The sequence below is a fragment of the Pygocentrus nattereri genome, chromosome 20 (assembly GCF_015220715.1).
Source record: "Pygocentrus nattereri isolate fPygNat1 chromosome 20, fPygNat1.pri, whole genome shotgun sequence".
Taxonomy (NCBI): domain Eukaryota; kingdom Metazoa; phylum Chordata; class Actinopteri; order Characiformes; family Serrasalmidae; genus Pygocentrus; species Pygocentrus nattereri.
In genome coordinates this window covers 8739618-8759474 of record NC_051230.1, presented here as the reverse complement: position 1 = coordinate 8759474, position 19857 = coordinate 8739618, and the positions used below count along the sequence as shown (strand labels likewise).

Here is a 19857-nt window from a genome sequence, read left to right as displayed (position 1 = left end):
ATCCCAGCAGTTTTCGGGCGGAAGGCAGGATACACCCTGGACAGGTCGCCAGTCCATCGCAGAGCAGACAGACACAGACAGTCACTCACACACTCACACCCAGGGGTAATTTAGCACGTCCAATTGGCCTGACTGCATGTCTTTGGACTGTGGGAGGAAACCAGAGAACCCGGAGGAAACACACAGACATGGGGAGAACATGCAAACTCCTGAATTTAACATATTAGAAAAAAATTAGAAATGTGGCCTGTGCCAAGTTTTTGGCACATTTTATTTCAAGTTTGATTTTTTTTTTCCAATATGGTAAATAAATAGAAATTGTGCACAAAAATCTGCAAAAAAAAAAGTCACATTTAAGTTTGTTCCCTGTAGATTTGCTGACTTTCAGTTAAATCAACAAAACGGGTCCAAACTTTTGCATATGACTGCATACCTCAATTTTTTTATTTAAATTGACATATTTTGTCAGGTCATCTGTTATTTGACGACGTATAATGAATTCTGTCTGTTAATTTTAATAATGATAAAATTCTAGATGTTATACAGCTTTTTTTTCTCCATTCGTCGCTCTGGACGCAACATTTCTTCATCTTTATTCACAGCTTATTTATTTACAGTGTAAATACAGTGTAAATAAATATCCTACTAGTTGAAGCTGTACAGGACTAATATGTTAGAGCTTATGAAAAATAAAGTATTCATCGACGAACAAGCAAGTCTTACCTTTTTGGCTTTGATGACATCCTGAACGTACTCACTGCACTCCATCAGATTCTTCTTCTCTTTCTTCGTGAGAGTCTTATAGCCTTGGCTGAGGGAAGGGTCAAACACACAGTCATGTCAATCAAATGCTGGAACAGCTGACGGCTGAAGGCTGAGACACAAAACATATTTTCTGCTCTGCAGATTCAGGCCTGCACGCAGCCTGACAGCAAGAGCAACCAACCACCAGCAACCAGCACCAACAGCATGCACAGAAAGAAGAGCCACGTTTGACAGTGATATTATGAAACTGAATATCAAGTCACACTCAGTTATGTTTCATTACATTGAAGATAAGCACATAAAAAGCTATGAATAATAATGTCAGCCATAAAGAGGGGCTTCACATTTATAATACAAAAGCACATACAGATAATAAATAAACTTAGCGTAGAGCGCCATCTTCTGTCTGTAAATCATGAGCACCAGCACTGTGACTTCACTTACCCTGCAAAATACCTGGCGAGGAAAAAGAAAAAGTAGCACATCGCTCCAAACACGATGATCGAAACCAACTGTCCATCTTCAGGAATCCACTCCCACAGATACATCACTACTGCCTAAAGAAAACACACAAACATCCACATCCATCAGGGCGTATTCCTGAAAAAGGTCAGATTTCAAGTTGGGAGCAACGTCAGTCATTTATAAACACGTCATTAATGCTGATTATTGCAAAGGCATGTTGTAATTACATATGAGTTATTTCTCATATCTCACTGAAACAAGCACAGAAATTCTGTTAAAAAGCTAATTTTACACTTTGTCTGTGTGTCTGGAAGCAGAAGAGGATATTTTATTATTAATTAAATTTGATAAAAACGCTACTGTATGTACAGTCCTCTTTTGCAGAAAGTGAAAAAACATGAATTATATTTTTGCTTTGGCATCCACAATGGCAGTTGGCCAAGTTGTGAATCCACCAAGATCGAGAAACCTCCAGACATGTAACTGGCAGTCGACCCATTTATCATTTTAACTTTGGACAATTTGAGATCCATTTTTTGAGGTAAATAATATGAGGTAGGTGAGTGCATTCACGCTGTGTTCAAATGCTGCTGCTACACCTATAATAAAATGTCACCGCATAATTATGCACGACTTTGTGCTAAGGAGCCAGCTGTCTTATTTTTTTTGTAGCACTTCATTTGGTGTTCTGGTTCTGAAATAGACACCTTATGAATTTAAAAGGTCCTCAGCTTATTCTGAAACGAACATCTTAAGAACTTCATTGCCAGTTTGGCCAGTTAAAGAACAACTAATGTTACTCAGGGTGCAACTTTGCAAAGAGAAAAGAATGGAAATGTAATGTGCTTCCTGTGCTCACTTGGTCCACACAGTGTGAGCTTTGCGTTTAAAGGAAAAGGACTGAAAATTTGCCAAATCGGCCATAAAAATGAATGATCTGTGCTTCTCTAATTTTTGTAATGTAAATTTTTTGACATGGGAACCTACAAAGTCTGAAGTGCAGAACTGTTAATGCAAAATAAATGAAGCCGCAATTTAATTCCTTACATAACTATGTAATGAATCATGTAACTGTATATTCATATTTGCACAGTATATCAAAACAACAATAAAAACACTTGACCACTAAGGGTTAAAGATGTTATGTAAAGAATATGACCAGGAGTGCAAGAGGATACCGTAGACATGTAGAGGACCCTAGCAAGCCCCTCCCCGACCAGTGTGTCTAACTCCTCTGGGGCAAAAGTGGTGACAAGAAAGCCGGTGATGAAGAGTGCGGGGAGGAAGAACGCTAGAAGTCCGCACAGGAACGAGTTGATGCGGCTGCTCTTATTATAGCTCATGTTGGCCCTGTGGGAACAGACAACAGAGAGGAAGACAATAAGCTCAGCCTTATAGTTAGGAAAGAAAAATAACATTATGGAGACTGAGCGGTTTTTAAGAGGATGCTTTGGGAAGAAATCAGATCCACGCAATTTTTCCACTTACTGCAGACGTAGGTGATAAGTCTAGATATGTTTTGGAGCCGAAATCAAGCTTCTCTAATTTAACACTGGAACTATAAAGCTCACGGTGCAGTCAATAGTCACCCAAATCCATAAATACCTCACAAAAACTTTTCAACTTGTTCAAACCACATGCAGGTCTTCATTAAGGACATGATGCAGACTTGTTTCTGTTGCTACACAGCATGACTGACAAAACTGCACTGTGTATCTGAATTCTAGGGCAGCTATATTAGAGATCGGGGTGATACGCTGGCAGCTTTTGAGCAGCTTGAACAAAGTTTGGAATTTTTAGCGATTTAGGTGACTATTGACTTCTAGTGTTTGTTAGCAACGATAGCCTTTTAGCTCGAGCGCTACACTAAATAAGCTAAATCTGACATATCTAGACTGAGCGACTACTGGAAATTTGTGTTAGATTTTTGTGAAACTGTTCCTCTAGATGCTTTGATACAGGGTCCAAAAAAAAAAAAAAAAAAAATCTAAATGGTTCTTGCCTTGGACATTTGGTTCTAGGGCATTTGGTTCTAGAACCTTTCCTTTATTAGAAGGTTTCTTTAAACTTTAAAAAGGTTCTTCATACTCATGTCACTCATAAAAATGATTCTTGAAAGAATCCTTCATTGAAAGGTTCTGTAGGGAACAAAAAATGGTTCTTCTGTGGCACCACACATTACAAAACCGATGTAATGACAGAGTGATGGAAAAGAGGCTAAACAAACAGACTGTGAACCAGAGTCAGGCTGACTCATTCAGTGTGAGGATGTATTGTGTGAATGTGGCTGCTAGCCTGCATGTTATGATTATAGGTTGTATTGCAGTGCACAGCGCAAGTGCAGAAGAGAAGAAAAGAGGATGAAGCGGAAGCTGAAGGAGGGGCATTTCAGACCTGTCCTGGGCCAGCTTATTGCTGATGGTGGAGGTGATAAGGTCACAGTCTTTCTCCAGCTGGTCCAGGGTTTTCTGCACAGCTTGGTTAATGCTCTTCTCTATTGTCTCACATACCTCGTCGATTTGATTCACGCACCTGCTCGGCTGATTGAAAACACAAATATACAAAATAAGGACAGATATAAAAACAAAGCCGAGAATAAAATACTCCAAGCTTATAACGTTCACACTTAAAGAAACTGTAGACAGCTGAGTGCAGAGTACAGAGATCAACCACAGTCCTGGCCAAAGTTACACGGTCAGTGGAGATTTCCTTTTGGAAAGGCTTTTATTGAAGCACAATGCTGATACCCATCTAGTAAACCAGTCCTTAATGTGGCAGTCTGAGGTAAACAACATGCACTGAATATGTAATGGAGTGGTCTTTGCTGTCAGCCCAATAAAAACGATTTCTATGTGCAGTTTAAAGCCAATGCGATTCGGGAATTATACCGTTTTCCTTGTTTACTGGGTTGTTATTCCAAGTGAAATAAAGTTTGCACAGCCCTGGTCAAATGTTTTGAAGTGAAAATAAGTCAACAGATCCTGTATTAACATGTTGCACAATTTCTGTTTATTTTCTCAGCTTAACATGATTTTTTTAAATTAAAAAAAACATATATAAAATACAAAATGTGCCATAATGTTTGCATAAGCCACATTTTATGTTTTATTTTCTCCCCAATATGTTAGAGATGCCTGTAGAGAATGTGTTGTACATGCTTTTATTTTTTTCTATGATGTCCAGAGCGTTTAATTGGTTTTTATGGAACAAAACACTAATTTAATGAAACAAACCTGCAAATCATGTCTTCGGTTACACTCCGGTAACATCTGCTAAGTGACATAAAGATCACTGAAGAGCTTAACTCTGAACTTGCATGTGAAAATCTGTTCCATTTCCATATTAATGCTACTGAAGCAGAAGGCTTTCGGCTGTGAATTACTACAGTGAAGATAGTGAGGTCCAGCCCTGCTGGGCGAATTCTCGGCTGACAGACGCGCTGCTGCAGAGCGAGACATAAATCCGTTTCCTCTGATGCAGCAGCTGCAGCGGACAGGCGTGCAGTTACTCATATCTTATTCCCTGGCATAGGGAGTGTGATGCACAGTCTCTCACCCTATACTGAAGATACATCCTCTACTGTTACTGCCCTTCAGGGCCATCCCTCTAAGTCAACATGACTCCTAGTGCAGTCATGGCATTTCTGATTCTGCCACAATTCTGTTCGTCACTGATAAATATGCACTTTTGCAATTTTTATTTATATACTGTCGTTTGCAAAGAAGTTTTGTTAAATTTTTAAGTAAAAATAACACGTCTTCTACATAGCTCCATGCATTTCTGCACATTTTCATGCATAGTTACTGTATACTAATGCGCATATTGTGTATATGTGTATATATTTAGAGTCTAATATACACAATATATTTTCAAAAGTATTTGCTCGTCTGCCTTCACGCATATGAGAGCGACCCACTCTCTCATAAATGCTAGTAGAAGCAGTCTGCAGGCCTAGGTGCTTGGTTTTATACACCTGTGGCCATGGAAGTGATTGGAACACCTGAATTCAATTATTTGGATGGGTGAGTGAAAACTTTTGGAAATATATATATACACACACACACACACACACACACACACACACACACTGTCAGAACAAAACCTCATATCTCCAAAAACATAACTTTACAGCAGAAGAAAAAACATTCTTAACTCTTAATGGAAGTAAATGGACAAATATTTAAAAAATTATGTAAAAAAAAAAATAAAAAAAAAGGGGGAAAAAAAGGCTGCTGACAGGCTACAGCTGCTAAAGGAGAACCCTAGGCTGGCCACTTGTGATATTTTAAACATCTGGTATTTTTACATAAATTGTTTTGGCTGTACTGATTACTTAAAAAAACAATGTGGTGAGTCCACCAGTACCAAACACATCAGCATGATTTAGTTATATTTACCACCCTAATGACGTGTCTACCTTTTACTTTAATAAAAAGTAAAAGGTAGAAACATAGACATTTCATCTCAACACTGCTGATATCACATGCAGAAATTTTACGGTGGAAAACAAACCCTAAAATCATTTCCAGACTGCTTTGTTATCTTCTGAATATGCTCCTCACTGCTGCGGGTTGTGGTTAATGTGTGGTTGCAGCATCTCGAATATAGTGGAATGAATAGGGTGCAAAAATGAAGCAAATGCTCCAAATTGGACCAGTGTTAATTTAGCTGATACCTAGTCCATTAAAATATGCTTGGAAATCCCCAAGTACACCTATAGGTGTACATTTATAAATCTATTTTAAGACTTTTTAAGAGTCTGTGTGAGCCCTGAGCAAGAATGTGAAAAGACAAATTGTCAGTGTTGTTATCTTTGTTGGTGATTTTGTATGAAGCATAATGTAAACATCTTACTCTCTGTGGATTGGGGATGTATATTGTGGGCATCTCAAAGCCACATTTGTTGAGTCCTGGTCTGCGGCACAGCTCTTGAACGATCTGCATCATCACTCTCTGTAATCAAAAAAAAAGGATTGAAAAGGGAACAGATTAGTTGGCGGAAAGCTGCTCCAGCACACAGGAACGGATCAGCCTTTTTTCCGCATCACACATCAGGCCTGACTGAGAGACAGTCTCTCTTCAAGCAGGGCGACGGATGCTGATGTTGGAGTTCCTGGAACAGGATACACACGCGCTCATGGCCACACCCACCTGTCTGTCTGTCTCTCGTCCCGCCTCGTCAGCTTTACTGAGGTAGAAGCGTAATTTGTCTCCACATTTCTCGCTCAATTTCTCCACGATGTTGAGCGTTCGCTTACACAGCGCCTGCCCCATAGGGTCGAAAAACACGAAGATCAGATCCGCCTGCTCGCCTGAAAAAAGAAAAAGAAAAAAACGACAAATCAGCGTCTCAGTCAAACACAGGCACACAGCCCGGCAGCAGGCAACTGTTACAGCGAGGGGACGCCTATGTAGGAGATTTACTACTGCTAAAAACTAGGGATGCAGCATAATATCAGAATCATGCTAGTATCCGCACATAATAAGATGCGATTGATATTTCAAATGATATTTGATGATATTCTTTTGATCCACTTCGGGTTACTGTGGTTAATTTTACTGCGTTTGTCGCTCTGAGGATAAATCCAGGATTTGGACCGAAATTAAGCAGTTTATACAGTCGTAGGCAAAAGTAACCCTAATCAAATTATACTTTGTTGTCAAAATAAACATCATCAATCAACTAAAAATATGCCATTTTCTGAAATAAAAAAAAAGATTAAATAAATTATAAAAAAAGAAAAAAAGGCCACATTTGATGCAAATTTCAATGCATTAAAATGGGCAGATTTGCACACTCTAGATGATGTCTGTCAAAAAGCAACAAAACGTCATCTAAACGAGGTGCCCAAACTAGCACACAACTGTATGTACATAACAAATACCGGATATGGTTAATTCCCATATCAGGGCATCCCCATTTAATACAACAGAATAAATGTTTTCGATATTAAACCAAAAGGGTGGCAGATACATGCATACAGTGATTCTAATATGCAAATCCGGGACAACTGAAAACTGGAATCTGTAAAAAAAAAAAAAAAGATACTAAACATCACATAAAAACTAAAAAACAGAAAACTGTATGAAATTTTAAAAGAAAACACTATCCTGAATGCCTGGTTCTGAGACTGTGGCTCTGTCTAAAAGACAGGAGGCTGAGCTGGAGGTGGCGGAGATGAAGATGCTGAGATTTTCGTTGGGAGTGGCAAGGCTGGACAAGATTAGAAATGAGCAGATCAGAGGGACAGTGAAGGTGGAGCAGTTTGGAGATAAAGCCAGAGAGGCCAGGTTGAGATGGTTTGGACATGTGTTGAGGAGGAATAGGGGATATATTGGGCAAAGAATGTTGGAGATGGAGCTGCCGGGCAGAAGGAGAAGAGGTAGACCTCAGAGAAGGTTTATGGATGTAGTGAAGGTGGCCATGGAGATGGTTGGTGTGAAAGTACAGGAGGCAGTGGATAGGGCAAGATGGAGGCAGATCCCTAAAGGGAGCAGTCGAAAGAAGAAGAAGAAGACTATCCAGAATGCCCTAAGTGAACAATTCTGGAGGTGAATAAATTTGAAAAACTGCTGTAAATAGCACATCATTTATCAGGTAATATGTTCTTGTTCCCCAATTACTTGAAACGTTGGACAAAACATCTAAAATATCTTTCAGCATCTAGTTTACAATGTATAAACACACCGTATTAATGATTATTCTATATAAACTGAACATATAAACAAAACAAGAGTTCGAACGGCAGTGTAAATAAACGTATTATGTAAATGACCGGTCATTTCCATATCGCATGATTGACCTCTCCTGTCCTCACCTCAGATCTGAAAACGAGGTGACTGTGCTATTCGTCCTTACCAAACGACGTGATGGCGCTGTTGACATCGAAGGGGTAGATCATGTCTCCGTCCACCAGCCCCGGTGTGTCCACAAACGTCACCAGGCTGAATTTCTTCTGCTTGGAGGTGGAGATCTCAGCAGACAGGTAGTCCGTGACACCTACAACACACAACTACAGGCATACATAAACATGCTAAAGCATGAGGGCTTTTTGGTACACTGTTGTCGTTTTAAAACCTCATATATTTTTGTCTTTAACTTTGTTTTATGTGATTTGAAAAAACGGCAGCTGTTCTTTACACCCTGTGAACAATTCATAATGAATGGATCCGAATACGATCAATTGCAAAAATAATAAAATAAATGAAATAATCAAAATCTTGTCACATTAATGTGAAAGTAGCTTTTCCTTCTCTTGTAAAGTGACCATTTTTGGGGATTAAAAGTTTTAAACTGATGCTATGCTGTCTGACAGCTAAGCTACAGGCAAACAGTGCAACAGCTACAACAGTCGTCATCTGTCAAACCAAAGACAGCCAAAAAAAAAAGCAGCCCCCTTTTCACTTCGACATCATTTCAACAGACCACCACGTCATTAACCTGTTGCATTTGTCACAACATAAAGATCTCTTTGGGTGGCTCTGAGTGACAGGTCTCATCAGGGCTCGGCCACACCCTCTCTCTGCTATGGCAGGTGGTCTGTTGTCATGGTTACCCACAACAGCTCTTCAACTGGCAGCTTTAAGGCAGTGCCACATAAAGCTAGCCAGTGAAGAACGACTGTGAAGCAACGCCCAGCCAGCGACCGCCTGCCTGTCAAAACCCTCAGCTCTGTCACAAGGAATTATATGGAACGATGTGTGATTCATTTTATGGGTAGTCAGTCAGTTGGTAAAATACTTTCTTATGCTATTGAATTTTTGGTGAAGTCATCTCTCTGTGGACTAAATAATCACGCCATGCACTAAAAACACTGCATCTGATTCAGTATTCACCTCTTAATGTCCATATTGCTTTGACTGTAATTACTAAATAACTACATAGTAATAACTGCATAATAAATTCTGTTAGTAATTGAGTAGTCAACTGATTTTATCCTGATGAATAATCAGGTAACTAGAAGTTTTTAATAAAATGCCAAATCATAAAAACATTTGACTGAGCAAATAAATCATTCATAAACTTTCAGACACTCTTTTAAAGAATACTTTTCTGATCAAGATGAAATAGAAAGCCTTACATGTACACACACACACACACACACACACACACACACACACACACACACACACACACACACACACACACAGTGCATTTAATTAGGAACACCTCATTGTATATACATTGTAAAATGTCCATTTTATGAGCTCCACTTACTTATAGGTGCAATTTGCAGGTCTACAGTCTGTAATTGTAGGACATCTTTTACTTTGTTAGCCCCCTTTCACCTTGTTCTTCAGTGGTCAGGACCCCCACAGAGGAGGTAGTTGGGTTATTCTCAGCACTGCAGTGACACTGACATGGTGGTGGCATGTTAGTGTATGTCCACTCACTGTCCACTCTATTAGACACTCCTACCTCCACTCCTATTGTCAGAGATGGTAGCTCATTTGTCGCTGCACAGTTTGTGTTCGTCCTTCATCAGTGGTCACTGTTGGATGGATATGTTTGGTTGTTGGACTATTCGCAGTCCAGCAGTGACACTGAGGTGTTTAAAAACTCCAGCAGCACTGCTGTGTCTGATCCACTCAGACCAGCACAACACACCACCACCACCACCACCACCATGTCAGAGTTACTGCAGTGCTGAGAATGATCCACCACCCAAATACTACCTGCTCTGTGAGGGTCCATGGGGGTCCTGACCACTGAAGAACAGGGTAAAAGGGGGCTAATAAAGTATCAGAGAAACAGATGGACTACAGTCTGTAACTGTAGAACTACAAAGTGCAGCTATACAGTAAGTGGAGCTGATAAAGTGGACAACGAGTGTAGAAACAAGGAGGTGCTCCTTATGAAATGAAATGTGCAAAACCTACACGACACATTTTATGATTTTTTTAAAGGTTATAATCAGCATTAAAAGAGTAACTGTGCATTAAAATGTGGATAAGTGTATCCTCTATATGTGCACAGGACATGTTAACCTCTTTTCACTAAGCAAATCAACATAGCGTGTCACAGAACCAGGGGATCCCAAACTTTTGCACATGTACATAAATGCTGTGGGACAAAAGGATAAATTTGCATAAATATCTGCATACATCTATAAATACTATGCTTCGAACTATAAGAGGAACCACAGTGAGAATTTTAAATATGCATTATCATCATTCAAATCACCAAATTTATTGAGAAGGTAAATCAATGTTTATAATCAATCAATCAATCAATCATAACGGTCAAAATTAGATGTAAACTTAATCACTGAACAATAAGCCAGCTGTTTAAAGGGTTAAGAATGACTCCTCAAATCTGGTTGCAGTGGACACTGAAGTTCTTTCAGCGTGGAGGGAGCAGGTGGTCATGATTTCGTACAAACCACAGTCCTGTTCCTGAACTAATTAACATTCTCTCCCATATCAAACTCTTCTGTCTATTCATCTCTCCATCTCTGAAGCGACATAAACCACTACGGACTGCACACACACATAACAGCATGTTTTACAAAGCAACCGTTTCACAGACATAGTCCCAAAACTCGTGCATCGCAACGGTCATCTATATTTCAGCGGCAGCATCTGCACTGACCCTGCAAAGCCATGCAGTGACTAAGACCGCTAGCATTTCCCCCAGGCAGGGTGCAAGTGGCATGGCAGAGACACTGCGCAAGCAGGACTTAAAATAGCCCGGAAAATAGATTTAGAATCTGATGCGGCCGGCCGCATGTGACAGTGTCCAACCCCCTGCTCTTTAAGCGCTTTGAAAGGTGAAGAGGCATCGCGCTGCTGGCTCTGCCGAAGGGGGTAGCAGGACTTGGTGCGCAGAGGGAAAGGTCAAAGGTTGGGAAAGTGCTGTGTCACCGTCAGGCAGCAGAGCAGCACTGCGGGGAGCCTGATGCCATGGCAGCATAATGTAGCGCAATATGACATGGCCAAACCACGCCCATATTATGCACCAATCAAAAGAACCAGTGTGGGCCACACCTGTTTGATCAATGATCAGTATATTTAAACTACCATGATCAGAGAGCAGCCCATTTGCACTGGCTAAATTTCCCATAGTGTACTACTTTACAACCAACCTGATACGCACTGGTATAAAAGGCCCATGGTTTAACTGGTGCACACCGGTAAAAGAAACAAACATATATGACACATGCTGCTCAAACGTGCATCTATTTCTAGCTTAGGTGGTAGGTAATTTCCATTTCCATTTATGGCATTTGGCAGACGCTCTTATCCAGAGCGACTTTACAATTTGATCATTTTTACACAGGTAGGCCAAGGTGGTGTTAGGAGTCTTGCCCAAGGACTCTTATTGGTATAGTGTAGGGTGCTTGCCCTGGTGGGGGATTGAACCCCAGTCTACAGTGTGAAAGGCAAAGGTGTTAACCAATACACTACCAATAGTAATAGCAAAAAAGCACTTGTATTTACAATATAACTGGTGCATATGAGTAATAGATGCATTTATTCCCATCTCAACTGGCGCTTACTGGAAAAAGGTGCACTCATTTTTGACTTAACAGGTGCGTACTAGTCAATGGTTTGTTTATTGACCACTTAACTGGTACACACTAGTACCATGCATTTATTTATGGCTTAACTGGTACACTGTGGTAAAAGGTGCATGTACTTAGAACATAACTCGTGCATACAGGTAAAAGGTGTATTTCTTTACGACTTAACTGGTATATACTGGTAAAAGGTGCATGTATTGATGACTTAACTGGTGCATGCTGGTGAAAGGTGTACGTACTGATGTTTTAACTGGTGCACACTGGTAGAACATGCATTTATTTACGGCTTAACTGATGCATGGGGCAGAAGGTGCATGTATTTATAACATAACTGGTGCATACTGGTAAAAGACACATGTATCAATGACTTAACCAGTGCGTGCTGGTCACTGACAGAGTGACAGCAGTCAGTCCACTGAGCACTGCGGATCTGTCACTGACTGCACTCAAGGCTTTCACAGTTTCGCATTTGTCTGAAACTAATAATCTGATGTTAGTCAGTGTGAGGTGTTGGGTTCTGCATACTTTCAACGCAAAATCAGTAATCAAGCCTATTACAGCGGTTCATTTACTGTCATTGTACACGCATAAACCGAGACTGATCCAGCCCTTCACAGCAGTGACGTGGGCTCGTGTCCATATCGCCCTACCCACGTCAGAACTGACTGTCCTGCACTCTTATTATTTACTCTCTCTCTTCTCTGACGCTGAGCTCTTGTCAATCGGAGTGACTCAGTCTCGCCTGATCTGCACTGGATGAACCCACTCGGCCCACTGAATACTGACTGCACAATCACTGTGCAGTCATGACGTGCTCCAACATGCCCAGAAACCAAATCCAGACCACCTACCTCGGTCAGAGCGCAATCAAAATAATGAAGTTGAATAATTAAACCAGTGAATCATAAGAGCAGACCTTAAACCTGACGTGGTTCGAAATCATAATCACAGCCGCTCTCACGCAAACTAGATCAGTCTCAGTTTATGTGTGTACAATGACAGTAAATTAACTGGCTATAATAGGCTTGATTACTGATGAATATGAATAAGATGTTGTGCCTTGCTTCGCAGCCTGAAGTAGCTACAGCGCACTGTATATATCCAGCTGTGACTCAGTTTCAGGCATTAGTCAGAGCTTTCGAACACGTCATTACATACTGAATGGACTAAAACTGGGAACTGGGACAGTTAAAACTACCAGCAAAGCACCAGTAGGAAAAAAATACATATAGGTACACATACCTACCTATAGATATACACACACATTTTATATATATATAAATGAACACATTTAAGTTATTAATTTTGTTAATATTTTGCTCCATGACTCCCTACAGTTACTTACTCATGCGGTATTCAGTTACAGCAACACGTATCATGAACTGTCTACAACTGCATAAGCCATCATCACAATCATCTTAAACAACAATGAGAAACAACATACGTGCAGGAAAATTCCAAACACGCAAAAACACAAAACACAAGCCATGAATGCAAAAGAGACCAAACAGCCTGTCCCTATACGCACTGCCAGTCCAATGTTCACAGGTCCTATTCTAGAGCCAGAAACATTTTAGAAAACCTGGCAAAGCCCAAAGAGAGACATTCTAGACTGCCTACAGGTTACAGACTGTGGTGAAACTAATTTAAGGATACGAAGGCACATTCAAGAAGCAATTCAGGACCGTAAGGTATCACACATCCTGCAATGCCGACCACACGTAACACCCGCGATTCTACAAGTCCTCTAACATGTAACATCTGTGATTGTACAATGCTGAGTAATTCCTACCTTTAAACTCCAGGAGCGGTCTGAAATGTGGGTAGAGGTGGAGCGTGGCATTCCCCTGCGAGGAAAAGAGAGAACGAGACAGAGAGCAAAAACGTGAGTGTGAGCAAAACGAGAGCAGCAACAACATTGAAAATGCAAAGTGATGATGAAGAGAGGAGAGTGCTGAGCGTGTGTGGAGCGAGAAGCCAGGCCCAGCTATAGGGAGACACCCTTCTCTCTCTCTCTCTCTCTCCCTCTGTCAGAGGCTTTACTGCAGCTCTTTTTCTCTCCGGCAGTCAGCTTTAAGCTCTTCCTGTATATAGCAGATAATCTCTTTATACCACTCCTTTAGTGCAATTACATTATTCATCTTCCTCTCTTCACACACAGTGAGAATGTGAGAGAGAGAGAGAGAGAGAGAGAGAGAGAGAGAGAGAGAGAGAGAGAGAGAGAGAGAGAGAGAGACGTGCACTGCAAAATGACACTGTGGCTTTAAGACAACCCCCTTTTCTCTAGAACAAACCACCGACACAGCTATCATACAGTCTTCTCCTTCCCTCCCTCTATATCTCTCTCTTTCTCTCACTTTCTCACACACATAGAGAATGTTGTCGCTGTCAGTCCTAAAGCTCGCTATATTAGTATGTATATGACCTGAGATGCTGTCAACAGAAAAGACCAAGAGAAAGGTCACTGACATTAGATGGTATCTGATATAAGAGGGTATACAGCACCTACACTATAGAGCTCTTCAGTTCCAGTTCTGGGAGGCTGGTGTCCAGCACAGTTTGGCGGTTTCCCTGTTTAAAAATCATCTATGAAATCTGGAAACTAATACGTTGAATGAGGTAAATCACCAAACTGTTCTGGATCTGCTCTCCAGGTCTGAAGGTGAAGGAGCCTGACCTATAGTAAGTTTTGGATACAAACTACACTAAGTTCTCTCACGCTCTTCATAAAGACAAAGAAAACCCTGCATTTCTATTTAGTCATTTTCGTTTTTTAGTTATTCAAAAACTTCAGTTACCACTTGCATGAAGAACACACCAATACTAAGTAAGTTACCCTTTATTAACCCCACAATGGGGAAATTCACCTCCACATTAAAGTCATCTGTGCAGTGAAACACCCACATACACACTAGTGAATATACACACACTGAGGGGCAGTGAACAGGTACTGCAATACCAGGTCGATGCATGGAGTGGACGGAGGCAGCGCCTCTTCCGTCTCTCTGCTCTAGAAATCAACTCAACATCGCTGATGTCAGAAGAAATTTTGTCGGTTTTTTTTTTTTGGTTTTTGACATAATTTGAAAATGCCTGTTGCCCTTTACATTCTGTGTAAATGTCATGATGAATGGACCAACAGAAATGGCCAAATTTCTTTTGGGGGGTGGGGGGGCTGGAGAATAAGAAGCTGCCTTCAGCTCCGTCATTTAAGCAGAATAAGTTAAACGCTATGGATTTACTGCTCATTAATGTAATAATAATAATAATACTTTTATTTTATAAAGCGCCTTTCAAGAGACCCAAGGACACTGTACAATACAAAAAAAGTAAAACAGATAATACATTAAGATTTATAACAATATATAAAATAAACTAAGAAAAAAAAAATATATAAAATAACAACAATAAAAATAAAACAATAATAAAAGACTTAACTAAAATAAATAGAAGTTCGAGAGAAATTCTCACTCAAATGCTAGCTGGAAGAGATAGGTTTTAAGACCGGCTTTAAAACATGATAGAGATGATGATGTACGGAGCTGTAGTGGAAGCCCATTCCAGAGTTTTGGGCCAGCAACACCAAACGCTCTATCACCTAGAGTACGGAATTTTGTAGAAGGCACAATTAGGAGATGAGAGTAAGAGGAGCGTAAAGTGCGAGTTGGAACATACATCTGAAGTAGATTACCCAAATAAGTGGGGGCAAGATCATGGAGAGATTTAAAAACAGTTACCAGTATTTTATACTGTACTCTAAACTGGACTGGAAGCCAGTGGAGATCCCTCAATACTGGTGTAATATGTTCCCAAGATCTTTTATGGGTCAACACCCTAGCAGCAGAGTTTTGCACATACTGCAGTCTGTTTAAAAGCCGGGTAGGGAGACCATGCAACACTGCATTACAATAGTCTAATCTAGAGGTCACGAATGCATGAGTAATGATCTCAGCAGCAGCAGAGGACAGAAATGGGCGAATTCTGGAAATGTTCTTTAAATGAAAAAAGGCTGTTTTGCAGACATTTTTTATGTGGGGTTCGAACGACAGTGTTGTGTCAAAAATTACACCCAGATTTCGAACCTGAGCAGAGGAGGAGACAACAAACCCTGGTATAGAGAAAGCAAGGCTACTGAGCTTTCTGGCAGTAGCAGGAGAGGAAATCAGTATGGCCTCAGTTTTAGTACCATTAAGGCTTAGAAAGTTTTCAACCAGCCAGGCACGTACATCAAGTAAGCAGTCACTTAGCACAGCAGGCGGACAGGTATGAGATGGTTTAGAGTAAACATAGATCTGCACATCGTCCGCAAAGCAGTGAAACTGGAGCCCATGCCTTCTAATGATGTTGCCAAGTGGAAGCATATATAAAATGAAAAGTAGAGGGCCAAGTACAGATCCCTGGGGGACACCACGGGACAGCGCACACAAATCAGACTTGTAGCCACCAATAGAAACAAACTGCTGCCTATCAGATAGGTAGGACTTAAACCAGGAAAGAGCGGTGCCACTTATACCTATAAGTGTCTCAAGCCTGGTAAGTAGCAGGTTATGGCAAACAGTATCAAACGCAGCAGTCAGGTCTAAAAGAATCAATACATTTAGCATCCCCTGGTCAGCAGCTAATAACAAATCATTCACAACTCTGAGTAGAGTCGTTTCTGTGCTATGGTTCCTCCTGAAACCAGACTGGAACACTTCATACAAATCATTCGATTCCAGATGTTCGTGTAGCTGAGAAGCAACCGTTCGCTCTAATACTTTGGCCAGGAGTGGAAGATTAGAAATGGGCCTAAAGTTAGCAAAATTCTCAGGGTCAAGGCCAGGTTTTTTTAGCACAGGAGTAACAGCAGCTAATTTCAAACAGGGAGGGACCAAGCCTGCAGTGAGTGATGCATTTATGACCTTGGTGATAAGGGGACAAATAGCAGGGAGACAAGATTTCACCCACTGTGTTGGAATGGGGTCTAACTGACATGTAGTGGCTCTAGATTTCATAATAAGCTCACCAACAAAACTCTCATTAACAGTAGAAAAATTAGAAAGGCAACTACCAGAGAATTGAACAGAGAGAGATTGATGATTCAATATAGGCCGCGTAAAAGCAAACTGAGAGTAAATAGAGTCGATTTTCAGATTAAAAAAATTAATAAACTTTGAACAGAGATCAGCCGAAGGTGTTAAAGGAAAACAATTCAGAGGGCGGATCAGCTTATTAACTGTTTGAAAAAGACCTCGCAGATTATCAGTGGAGCACTGAATGACATTTGAAAAATAAAGTGTTTTTGCTTTTTGCAGCTCCTCTTTATAGTAACCAACATGATCCTTATAAGCGAGGGCATGCACCATCATGCCAGTTCTCCTCCAGCGACGCTCAAGCAGACGACCAGCAGACTTTAGCTTGCGCAACTCTGGTGTAAACCAGGGGGCAGACTGGGTGAAAGATACTTTGCGAGTCTTTAATGGTGCCAATTCATTAAAGATAGCAGAGAGGGTAATGTCATAGTGAGTCACAAGCTGGTTTACATTGTCACTATTAAAGTCAGAGTGATCTATCTGACTGAGCATGTCCATAAGGACAGAGGGAGAGATGTTTTTTGTATTTCTGAATGAGAACTGTCGTGAATTGCGCTGCCCACGCTGAAAACATGGTAGAACAACATTAAAAAACACAGCCTTATGATCAGATATAAACAGCTCAACTCCATGCAGGTTAGTAGGAGTTATGCCAGTAGAGCAGACAATGTCCAGTACATGACCTTTGTTATGGGTAGGAAAATTCACATTCTGAACAATGTCAAAACAATTAAGAAGATCTAAAAAACTTTTGGCAAATGAGCAGCTTTCGGAGTCAACATGAATATTAAAATCACCAAGCAGCAGCAAATTTGAGTACACAGGTATAAAAGAAGAGAGCATGTCAGAGAGTTCAGAAATAAAAACAGGCGACATTTTCGGTGGTCGGTATATGAGCAGAATTAAAACAGATCTAGAGGCAGTAATGAGCAATGAAAGACATTCAAATGAGGTCAGAGGGGGAAGTGGGATCGTTCTAACTTTAAGATTAGATCGGTAGACCACCGCAAGTCCCCCACCCCGACCTGTTAAACGTGGTTGACATACATATAAGAAGCCCGCTGGTAAAGTTTGATTCAGCGCAAAATAATCATTGGGTTGCTGCCAAGTTTCTGTTAAGCACAGCAGGTCAATATTGCGCTCCACAATAGCATCAGCAATGAGTGGTGCTTTATTATTAAGGGAGCGCACATTCAGTAAAGCACAGTTAACATTAAAATCAGTGTTCAAAGCAGGCAGATTTACGGTTTTAACGTAGTGCAGTATCCGACCACTAGCTCGAGTAGATATTCCCATAGCAATCGTACGACGACATGAGGTCCAGAGTGTAGAAATAGTATTCGCGTGCTGCTTATACATAAAAGTCCGGCCTGAACCACGGTGAGAGTATTTAGGTCTCCGCAAAATGCCGAGGTTGCGAAGATGATAAAGCGAGTCCGGGGGTTTACACCGAGTGTTTTGTAGAACATATAGTTCAATAAAAGAGTACCTTAATGTCCTTACTGCCATGCTGGAAGCCTCCATAAGAGCCAAAACAGAGACGCCGGGCCAGCAATGATTCCCGAAATCCAGTGGGCAATCCCAACAGCGCGAGCAGAGTCAGGACAGGGGCGGGTAATCCAAATGTTGACACCGGTGCCGGCCCACGCCACAGGTGAAGAGATCAAACGGTCTGTAAGAGCCAAAACAGCGACGCCGGGCCAGCAATGATTCCCGAAATCCAGTGGGCAATCCCCACAGCGCAAGCAAAGTCAGGACAGGGGCGGGTAATCAAGTACCGGTGCCGGCCCACGCCACAGGAGAAAAGATCAGACGATCTGTAAGAGCCAAAACAGAGACGCCGGGCCAGCAATGCTTCCCGAAGTCCAGTGGGCAATCCCAGCAGCACGAGCAGAGTCAGGACAGGGGCGAGTAATCCAAGTGTTAACACCGGTGCCGGCCCACGCCACAGGTGAAAAGATCAGACGAAACAAACCCAAGGGAACAAATGTCGCCCACAGAGTACAAGATCCTAATCCAGGGTGAGCAATACGAGTAGAATTTTAACTTAAAAATAACCTAAAAAACTAAAACAAAAACTAAACCTAATTCAACATAAATTTAACAGGGGAGAAGCGGCAGCCAAACGCGCCAGCGTGTCTCTCGCAACCCGGAAGTAATGTGCTTTCATTATCATTTAATTAAAGTATTTCACATGGCAAATTGTCTTTTATTGGTTGTTAGAAATGCTGTTAGCAATTTATCTGCAAATAGTTTGCATCAGCCAATAATATCGCCACAGTAAGTTATCTGTCAGGCTCTACTGGGGTTCCTTTTGCAACGTTCATGACATTTGCGAATTGGCAGTGAAAACAATGGAGAATGGTTTATTTGGACCCCTGTTAGCTATGCCAAACATCACTCTTCCAGGGGTCCACATGAACTTGACAAAACATTAGGCATGATTCTACTGCATGGCCTTACATTATATTAATATAGCTATTCAAACTGCAGCCTGTATAACACTAAATAATCCATAACTTCAATACAACAAATCTAAGTCAATTTTATGAATTCAGTCAAAAATAAATGAAAAGATGTCATTGTGTACATAATAATGTATAATAACCATAATGATCAGTAGCAGGTTGTGTATGCCGTAATAAAGATGTACACCAACCAGCCACTTTAGTAAATAAACCTCCCTGTATCTGCACTCTTTGTCCATTTTATCAGCCTTAGATCTACAGTTACAGACTGTAGTCCATCTGTTTCTCTGCATACTTTGTTACCCCCTTTTACCCTGTTCATCAATACCAGCGCAGCACACACAAACACACCACCACCACGTCAGTGTTACTACAGTGCTGAGAATGATCCAACACCTGAATAATACCTGCTCTGTGAGGGTCCATGGGGGTCCTGATCACTGAAGAACAGGGTAAAAGGGGGCAACAAAGTATCAGAGAAACAGATGGACTACAGTCTGTAACTGTAGAACTACAAAGTGCAGCTATACGGTCAGTGGAGCTGATAAAATGGACAATGAGCGT

The 19857-nt window shown here is 41.0% G+C and overlaps 1 protein-coding gene across 2 annotated transcripts in view; it reads right to left on the bottom strand.

The window, feature by feature from the left end:
* Positions 1-19857, bottom strand: part of si:dkey-98f17.5 (uncharacterized protein LOC569123 homolog) — a 28587-nt gene that overhangs the window by 3528 nt on the left and 5202 nt on the right. For both annotated transcript variants that reach the window (XR_005129212.1, XM_017705070.2), the window contains exons 4-11: positions 13546-13600; positions 8090-8230; positions 6382-6542; positions 6085-6183; positions 3625-3770; positions 2409-2580; positions 1210-1322; positions 724-811 (exon numbers count right to left, since the gene is read on the bottom strand). Coding sequence is in view for 1 of the 2 variants with exons in the window: in XM_017705070.2 (XP_017560559.1) it covers positions 724-811; positions 1210-1322; positions 2409-2580; positions 3625-3770; positions 6085-6183; positions 6382-6542; positions 8090-8230; positions 13546-13600 (975 nt within the window). In the remaining variant the exon portion in view is untranslated. The remainder of the gene's footprint in view (positions 1-723; positions 812-1209; positions 1323-2408; positions 2581-3624; positions 3771-6084; positions 6184-6381; positions 6543-8089; positions 8231-13545; positions 13601-19857) is intronic.